The sequence below is a fragment of the Macrobrachium nipponense genome, chromosome 4 (assembly GCF_015104395.2).
Source record: "Macrobrachium nipponense isolate FS-2020 chromosome 4, ASM1510439v2, whole genome shotgun sequence".
NCBI classification, from domain to species: Eukaryota; Metazoa; Arthropoda; class Malacostraca; order Decapoda; family Palaemonidae; genus Macrobrachium; species Macrobrachium nipponense.
Genome location: NC_061100.1, coordinates 22,547,355 through 22,557,441, shown reverse-complemented (window position 1 = coordinate 22,557,441; position 10,087 = coordinate 22,547,355). Strand labels below are relative to the sequence as shown.

Sequence of the window (10,087 nt, the reverse complement as noted above, 5' to 3'; positions counted from 1 at the left end):
TGGAGTCTTCACACGGGGTTTGGACGGTGGCAACCGTTTTTTGTTTTTTCGCCGCCGTGGAAGCGCTAGCCAAGCTCTTTGGTTTTGCCGCAGTTACTCGAGGTTGCCCAGAAACCTTCGAGACTGCCTGGTGGACTAAGCGGTCACTCTCGTCAGTTGCGCCGCCGTTCCACCGCAGCGTCCACCATCTCTCCGCCAGAGAGCTGGGGAACTCCTAAGAGGTCCATTTCGTAGCCCGAGTGCCGCCTCACGCCCGCCCCCTTGGTCACTCGGGTAAGGACTTGCGTCCCTACGTCGAAGAACCAAGTTGGCCCACAGGTTAGCAGTCTGATGGGCGAGGTAAAGAGATTGCTCTTCCTCCAGACTGGCACAGTCTCCTGAAAGAAGCGTCGTCTTCGAGAGCAGAACTCCCAGAGCCGCCGCTACTTGGATATTGTGAGGGACCACAAATCCAACCAGAAACTGCCTGGAATGCTGTCCATAGCGGTAGATTCCAGGGCAAGTGCCTCCTGCTGCGAGAACCATAGGTTCTCCGACAGGAGCTGCTGCAGGGACACCACACCTGGAGTCAGCCTCGCTAACTCCGGGTTAACCTGTTTTTCGGCAGTAATCGGGTCTTCCGATGGCACGTAAATCGCCTCTGCCGCTGTAGAGGAGGAGGAAGCAGCTTAGAGGACCGTCCGGATTTTAGCGAGTCCTCCCGTCCGGAGACGAGATTCTCCACCTGATCCAGACCGAAGTCCGCAAGCTCCGATCGTGGCAACCCCATCATCATTTTGGGCTCCCTCTTGGGACCCCAAAATGATTCGAGCCGGGACGTGGGCTCTGCTGGTTGGTAGCGGCGATCCTTCCGCAAGGTCATTATGCAGACGCATCAGCTTAATGACCTCTGCGAAGTTCCTCTGTATCTCAGGCGTTACACAGCGTCTTGTGGAGTAGGACCGTCCAGTCCCTCCAGCAAGAGCATATCCCTCGATACTCCTCCTTCAAGAAGGAGGAACAGCGACAGACCCCTGACGGTCGCCTCCAACTACTTGCGCGTACGTTCTGGTCGGTCCTAAGACCGTGCCTGAGCCGTACGGCGTCATAGCTGGGTCACGAGCGGCGCACCTCTCGTGATCGCTCCTTGGTACCTCGCTCCTCCCGGTATAGCCCGAGGAGGTTGAAGGTACGGACGAGGCAGACCTGACGCTCGCCTCGCTGGCAGGACCAGCGTGCGTGGAGGGCTTGCTGCTGATCGTCAAAACAACCGCGGTGACGGTCGAGCAGCAGGCCTAGCCTTGCCGCTCGCCTGGGGCGATTGGCTCGGCTGAGAACGTCGAGACCGATCTCTAGCGTCGGGCGAGCTGCCGCTGGTCACCGTCTCCGCCCGGTCCCATCGGGAGCGGCGGACGGGTGACCTGCTAGGCTCTCTGTCGCGTCGAGACCGGCCAGCGTCCTCTCGGCGCGTCAAACAACCGCTGGTACCTGCCGTGGCTGGACCGGCGGCCGTGGGGACTCCTTCCTCGCCTCAACCCGTGGCCGGTTCAGCGACCGTCACGTCAGCCCGCGAGCAGCCAGTTGATCGCTGCGAGAAGCGTCCCACTGGCCTGGCGAGATCGTGTGCACGACTCTCGCCAGTACCCTTCTTGCTGCTCCCGCCGCTCCGTCTTGAACTGACGAGCGAGCCTCGGCGTCAAAACTTTGGCTGGACGGTCCCCTCAAGGAGCGTCCACTCGTGCTTCTCGCGAACGAGAAGCGGCCGAGACGGAACCTGGTTTTAGCGGCAGAACCGCTAGCACCAGGTGAGGACGCACCACCGAGGCTGGTGCACCTCTGGTCCCCGTCGACTTCTTCTTTGCAGAAGAAGCGACGGGCCCCGTTCCCGAAGGAACAGGAGGACCAGCAGAAGAGCTCCCCAGCTCGCCTGAGCGAGCCGCCCTTAGAAGATCCCGAAGGAGTCTTCTTAGGGGGGGAGGAGGCAGCCTTCTTCTTCTTCGGCTGTTTAGCCTTAGAAAGTCGAAGGGGAAGGAGAGGCAGCAGACGACGAAGAAGACGATGAAGACGACGACGACACCTTCTTCCTCTTCCTCTTCTTCTTCGCCAGGCTCCGCAGAACAGACGTCAAGTCTTCCATCCAGGAGGAGCCGGGGCAGTTGCCGAAGCAACAGGGCCCGACTGCACCTGTCCGGAAAGACCTGAGACTGTGACAGCAACACCAGCAGCAGGAACAACAGGAACAGGTCCGGAACAGCAGGAACGGCAGGAACATCTGAAAGGGAATGTGCAGGCCGATCTGAAAGGGAAAGAGTAGCTGGAACGGCAACAGGTACGGCAGGCACGGCAGGTACCACGGGAGAGCCAGGCGTCCTGTCGGCAGTCACCGTCATCCGTGGCACTGGCGGCAGGTCCAGGGGGTACTCTTTTGGGCAGCGGAAGTCCGTCCGGGGTCGGCAAAGGAAAAAATCCAGGTGGTGGTGGCACCGTCCTCCTTGGCACGGCAGCAATGGGTTTTTGTATAGCCACCGTGGGTGTCACCGACATTATATGGGGCGTATATACCAGAATGTGGTGGCATCTCATACGCTGGTGTCGTTATTGTGGTAGTAGTGGTGGTTCACCGCACCATGAGTGACCACCGCCCGACCCCGCCAACCGCTGAAGCAACCCCTGGATGCTGGGCACTCCCTGCAGTCCCAGCGACTCCCACACCTGTCCGCCCAAGTCGTCCTTACGCTGATGGCACACCTGCGGAAGCAATAGTCGGGTTAGTTGGAGGGGCTTCCTCGCGCCCTGGGAAGAAACACACCCCCCCCAGAGCGGACTGAAGACCCCGAGTACAGCTGTACGTCCGGGGTAGCTTGGGCGCCCTCATCCACACTCGACGGATCGAGAGAGGAAAAGGACTCCGCTACCCCCCCCGCAGGGGAATGCGCGAAACGTGGGGGCTTGGCCGGGGGGCAAAGGAGGACGAAGTGTCCGTCACCAAAGGAGTCACTGGACTTTCCGATGACTTCTTGGCCGGCCTAAGTCTCTTCCTGCCCTCCGTACAGCACCCACTGCGCCTCGGACCAATTAATACATATGACACAAGGTTCGTTTGCGGGAGCACTCTCGCCCCCGGCAACGAGTACAAACCTCATGGGGTCCACGTCAACGAATGACCTGAAACCTCCACATCTACGCCCCTCCAGCCCCGCCCGGGACACACTCTACGGGCGACTGGAGGGCGCGGTGATATCTCCATTTCTTCCAATTCACTCATTGCAAGATCAATAGAATTGTAAAAGTACTTACAGTCACTCCTGATTTATACAGAAGAGAGGCAAATACTCAAACTCAAGCAAACGACAAGCGGGCAGAGCGATGGCGAACACGGTCCTTCCCCCACACGGCCGAAAGCAAAAGTGATTTGTTTACCTCCCCGACGATCGGACAAGCAGTTAACTACCGTTCTCCCCCAAAGCTTACGACCGTTCGAGCTGCCGCTAGCTACTTCCTATTGTTAAAGACCGAGGTTTGTATTACGTATCGGAACAAATAGTGTTTTTCAAGGGCAGTTTTGAAATCCAATATGGCGGCTACGTTTTTGCATGAGGTTTTCTGATCCAGTGACGGCCACCATCTTTCCCCAGCCTTCCCAGCACTCATTTGAACAATGTTTAGCGTATATAGTACGTTTATTGATCTTACTCAAGATTGCAGTTGTAATCAGCACAATAAAACAACATTTTGTTGCCTATATTAGTGAAAGTATGAACTTGTTATTCCCGGTGGTTATGGTTTGAACTGAATTCATTCTTACCTTGTAATCGGCGGTTTTTATCCTTACTGCCATCACAACTGAAACTCCACAGTGCTTATTTGATTGTTATTATACACATTTTGGTCTCAGTTCACTCCACATTGCACTTTAAACCCGTTGTTGTTGCTGGTTCTTAGCGCGCGCGCCACAAACACAGTTACGAACAGCAGACGACGAAACTGCAAAGGTTTTATTCCCTAAATTGTTTACTTTACTCGTTATTTAGTTTAAATTTACTTTGTTATTTAAAAATTTTAATTTAATTCATGTATATTATCCCTTTTTTGCAACCAAATACCCCGAAAAATTACAGATACTTTCTAAAGTAGATACAATCAAATTTTTTTCTAACGTTTTCGTACATCTGGCTGCCGAAAACCATAGAGGAACGATTACGGATAAGTGCATAGAGGAACAACTACGGAGAAGTGAATTATATAATTTTTTTTTTTTTTTTTTTTTTTTGCTTTTTTTGTTTTTGCTAGCACTTTTCATAGATTTCAGTCTATCTTAGTATTTTGAATTTCTTTAATAACCGTATGCCAGAAATAAATGTAACCTTTAATGTTTGCATGCTAAGAATGGCAAAATCATCGTTGCCACATTAGTGAGCTTCACACATACGCTGTTTTATTATTATAAACAGTTTCCATGAATTCTAGTTGTCATAGTAATGCATAATGATAAAATTGCTTTAATATTTATGTATATATACTTCCAATACATAGCCTAATTTCACCAATTTCAACGTGTGTGTAGTCTTATACCAGTTTGGAGGGTCAACACATACCGAATGACAACAGAGAGAGAGAGAGAGAGAGAGAGAAAAAGGAAGGCGAAGGAACGAAGGAAAGGGGTGGCGGTGGAGGGGGGGGGGGGGGGGGTGGGGGGGGGGGGGGGGGGGAGGGTAGGTGGAGCTTTATACGCGTGTTCGTATCCATTTTCTGCATAATGGAGTTTTTTGTCTCTTGGTACAAGGACAAGTGTCGTTATTCTTTACGATCAGTGATTCACGATAACCCTTATAAATTCAGCACTGGTGTAATGGCACTATAGCAAAATCTCGTTCTGATAACGAGTTGTTCGTTACAGAAATAGGTATTGCCCAAAACGTGCTTGCACTGTCTCTGAACCCATAGTAGGTATGCTGCTTAGTTGTCAAATCAAGTTTTTTGTAATCAAGTATTTTTTACAAGCTAGCTATTGAATAAATTTGTATTTTTCTCAATCAAAACATAGGGTAAAACATCACAGCAGGCCAAGCAGGCCCCCTACAATCAACACCTAGCCACCCTCCGAAAAAGTACATTATAACGCGTCCTGACACCCGAGATGGGCATCAGTCGCGACTTGTTGTTGGTGAGAAACGGAGCTAAAGACCTCTACTCTCCTTTCGAAGTAAGTATTTTCTCCAAAGTTAGAAATTAAGGAAACCAAATTTTGAGATTTAAACAGAGGGTACTGAAAATGGCGCCCACAGCAGTGGAAAATCTCACCAAAACGCTTTAGAAATTTTTACTTACAACTAAAAATGTTTCGAAGATTGACGCATCTCGATGTTTACGGAGTCGCTTGTGTCAACAAACTTTCCATTTCCTGTGATAAATCCGACACACTACTTGTACCCACAGACGCTGGAGCACTTTTATCACAACAATCGAAACACGATTTCTCACCAACAACAAGCCCAGGAGTAAACAGCTGTTTTGGTAAGAAATGACGAGAAGCGTGCCCTCTCTTAGCTATTTTTTTAAATAAGTAGTAAAACATCAATATTTTACATATTTATGATGATTAATTTGAAAATATTCGTTATTGAAAAAGTAACTCGACTCTGAACGTCAAATTTAAGTAATTATTTTTCTGAATTAGAACGTTCTTTTAAGTTCTGTATTATGACGTCACGACATCTTGACTTTCGTACCTATTGTAAATAATTGCTATACTCAACTGTCATTGCAGAACAGGTTTTACCAGTTATTCATGCAGATTGTTATCAGCTATACATGTAATTGTTTATAATCGTAATGCGCATATATCTTTATTATTTACTTTTTGGATATATGAAGATGTTTTACTGCTGGATTATCGCCGTAGTGTGACGCAATCGTTTTCGGTCCATGGGCCTCTGTCTGTTTTCGCACCATAAGAAATTATGGGGCCGAATTTGCAATGACCAGAAAGTCGTTAAAAGAGGAAAGTTAGCATTAAGGGGCATATGTTTTGACTGAGAAACAAAAATACAATTTATTCAATAGCTTAGTTTGTAAAAATACGTTGGTTATAAAAACTTGATTGACAACTAAGCAGCATGTCTACTATGTGGTTTCAGAGACAGTGCAAAGCACGTTTTTGGGCAATACCTATTTCTGTAACGAACACTCGTAACAGAACGAGATTTTGCTATAGTGCATTACACCCAGTGCCGTAATTTATAAGGGTATCGTGAATCACTAATCGTAAAGAATAACGACACTTGTCCTTGTACCAAGAGACAAAAACTCCATTATGCAGAAATGGATACGAACACGTGTATAAAGCTCCACCTACCCTCTCCCCACCCCCCCACCCCCCTCCACCGCCATGCCCTTTTCTTCTTCGTTCCTCCGCCTTCCTTTCTCTCTCTCTCTCTCTCTCTCTCTCTCGCCCTCTCTCTCTCTCTGTTGCCATTCGGTATGTGTTGACCCTCCAAACTGGGTATAAGACTACACACAAAACGTTGAAATTTGTGAATTAGGCTATGTATTGGAAGTATATATACTAAATATTAAAGCAATTTTAATCATTATTGCATTACTATGACAACTAGAATTCATGGAAACAGTTTATAATAATGGAACGGCGTATGTGTGAAGCCTCAACTAATGTGGCAACGATGATTTTGCCATTCTTAGCATGCAAACATTAAAGCATGCAAACATTAAAGGTTACATTTATTTCTGGCATACGATTATTAAAGAAATTCAAAATACTAATAAAGACTGAAATCAATGAAAAGTGCTAGCAAAAACAAAAAGCAAAAAAAAAAAACGTAGTCGTTCCTCTGCACTTTTCCGTATTCGTTCCTCTATGGTTTTCGGCAGCCAGATGTACGAAAACGTTAGAAACATTTGATTTTATCTACTTTAGAAATATCTGTAATTTTTCGGGGTAATTTGGTTTGCAAAAAGGGATAATATACATGAATTAAATCAAAAGTTTTTAAATAACAAAGTAATTTAAACTAAATAACGAGTAAAGTAAACAGTTTAGGGAATAAAACTTTGCAGTTTCGTCGTCTGTCGTCGTCTGCTGTTCGAAATTGTGTTTATGGCGAGCGCGCTTAGAAACCAGGAACAGCAACGGGTTTTAAAGTGCAATGTGGAGTGAAACGAGACCAAAATGTGTATAATAACAATCAAATAAGCATTGTGGAGTTTCAGTTGTGATGGCAAGTAAGGATAAAACCGCCCGATTACAAGGGTTAAGACAATGAATTCAGTTTCCAAACCATAACCCGCCCCGGGAATAACAAGTTTCATACTTTCACTATATAGCAACAAAATGTTGTTTTATTGTGCTGATTACAACTGCAATCTTGAGTAAGATCAATAAACGTTACATATATACGCTAACATTGTTCAAATGAGTGCTGGGAAGGCTGGGGAAAGATGGTGGCCGTCACTGATGAGAAACGTCCATGCAAAACGTAGCCGCCATATTGGATTTCAAAACTGCCTTGAAAACATATTTTACGAAGAGCTCACATGCTTATTTTAGTTCGTATGGGGCTTTCATATATCACAATATGTTGACGAAACTTCAGTCTTTTAAATGGTATGCTTAGAGTTGCAATTGTATTCATGTTTCACCAATTAAATATCGAGTGAATAAGACCCGTCCACCGTGATGAGGGTTGGCCTGTCGTGATGTTCTACCCTATGCCCCTCAATGCTAACTTTCCTCTTTTAACGACTTTCTGGTCATTGCAAATTCGGCCCCATAATTTCTTATGATGCGAAAACAGAGGCGCATCAACCGAAAACGATTGTGTCACACTACGGCGATAATCCGGCAGTAAAACATCTTCATATATCCAAAAAGTAAATAATGAAGATATATATGCGCATTACGATTATACCAATTACATGAAGAGCTGATAATCTGCATGAATAACTGGTAAACTGTTCTGCAAGAAAGTTGAGTAAAGCAATTATTTACTATAGGTACGAAAGTCAAGATGTCGTGACTTCATAATACAGGACTTAAAAGAACGTTCTAATTCCAAAAAATAATTACTTAAATTTGAGTCAGAATCGAGTTATTTTTTCAATAACGAATATTTTCAAATTAATCATCATAAATATGTAAAATATTTGATGTTTTTACTAGTTTTATTTATTAAAAAAATTATCGAAGTTGCACTCTTCGTCCGTCGTCTTTCTACAAAAAAAAAAACAGTTGTTTTGTTTACTCGGCTTGAGGAAAATTTTCCGTTTTCCGTTTGTTGGATAAAAGTGCCCCAGCGTCTGTGGGCACAAGTGGTGTGCGGATTTATCACAAGAAATGGTTAGTTTATTGACACAAGCGACTCCGTAAACATCGAGATGGCGTCAATCTTCTAAATACCTCGAGTTGTAAGTAAAAATGTTGAACGCGTTTTGGTGAGATTTGCACTACGTTAGAGACCGTTTTCAGTACCCTCTGTTTAAATCTTAAAATTTGGCTTTAATTTCTAACTTTGGAGAAAATACTTACTTCGAAAGGAGAGTAGAGGTCTTTAGCTCCGTTTCTCACCAACAACAAGTCGCGACTGATGCCCATCTCCAGTGTCAGGACGCGTTACAATGTACTTTTTCGGAGGGTGGCAAGCGTTGATTGTAGGTGGCCTGTTTGGCCTGCCGTGGTGTTTTACCCTATGATAAAACATTTAGTGATATTAGGTATATGATAAAACTACATTAAACAGGTATTAAAGTTATCAAACTTAACCTCTTCCTATCAGCGCCTGGCGGGGCACCAATGAACATGACCAAAATACCCAAAGTACGGACGCCGGGTCTTGGCGAAGTAGGTAGTAGGTATACTACTTAGCCAAGGGCTTTTATCCCCTTTTCCTATATATCTATTTGATACTGTTGGTAAATTTAAGATATTTAAGATGCACTTTCTTCTGGCTGACTTATTTATTTACTAAATGACAGTAAAACTAAGCTTCCGACATGCCGGTGGTCAACATGCAAATTGGGGGACGGCATTAAATTAGGCTAAGATCAATAAAAATAATAGTAGGTACTATCAAGAACTGCAGTTCTAGACTCACGCAATGTCACGTTTAATCCTCTTGTTGCTGTCATTTTGTTCTGCGGGTTTGTCACTCATCCTCAGTTTGTAAAACTCTCCTGTTTTAACTGATCAATTTAGTCGAGTTCACATGAAAAGGTAAACAGAAGAAGTACTTTTCTTCCGGGGATTCATCGCTGCTTGTTGCAGAACACAACGGCAACTGCCCTCATTACCGTCCGGTTCTTATAATGCTTCTCATCGAACAGTCATATGTAATATCTATATTTACTTAACTGTAATACTTTTAACTTGTATTTGACTCGGAGAGGTAGAGGAGCAAAGATAAAAAGCAGACTTAGGAGAGAGACTGTAAGGGATTCATCGTTGCTTGTTGCAGAACACAAAGGCAATATCCCCCATGAGACCAGTTCTTATAATGCTTCTCATCAAACAGTTATTTGTGATTACATTTACTTAACAGTAATACTTTTAACTTGTAATCGACTCGGAGGTGAAGTAGACCAAAAATGAGAAGGAGACTTAGGAGAGACACAGTGAACAGGGACATGCGGGAGAGGAACGTAAGTGAGGTAGTAATGGGGCATGATCGCTGATGGGTAAGACTAATAAACAGCTACTATAAGGATGGGGAATAGTTGTAGATAAAGAAGGAGAATACTTTTAACTTGCATTTCATCCCGTGAATAGACATTATATGAAATATACCTTTTTTTAATGAATTCATATCCTATAATATTCGTATACCAATCGTTTCTTCAAGAGATTCATTCTTGCGCCGAACACAATAACGCCGTTTAGTGCTCTCTAGTAATGTTTCCCATAACACGGTGACTGCATGTATATTATTTACATTTCATAATAGCCACACACACAAAATTCACTGTGAATATATATATATATATATATATATATATATATATATATATATATATATATATATATATAATATATATATATCAACTACTCGTGTTAGGATTCAGTGAGACCGGATGATTTAGGTTCCAGAACCTTTGTAAC

General features: G+C 44.7%; 1 protein-coding gene across 3 annotated transcripts in view; it reads right to left on the bottom strand.

Moving 5' to 3' along the window:
• LOC135210778 (uncharacterized) overlaps nucleotides 1–9,241 on the bottom strand; it is a 151,839-nt gene extending 142,598 nt beyond the window's left edge. For 2 of the 3 annotated variants that reach the window (XM_064243631.1, XM_064243635.1), the window contains exon 1: nucleotides 9,087–9,201. In XM_064243631.1, the coding sequence (XP_064099701.1) occupies nucleotides 9,087–9,145 (59 nt within the window). In that variant the 5' untranslated portion in view covers nucleotides 9,146–9,201. Of the gene's footprint in view, nucleotides 1–9,086 lie in introns of all 3 variants that reach the window. The other variant, XM_064243632.1, reaches the window with a different exon arrangement.
• Between the last annotated feature and the right edge of the window lie 846 nt (nucleotides 9,242–10,087).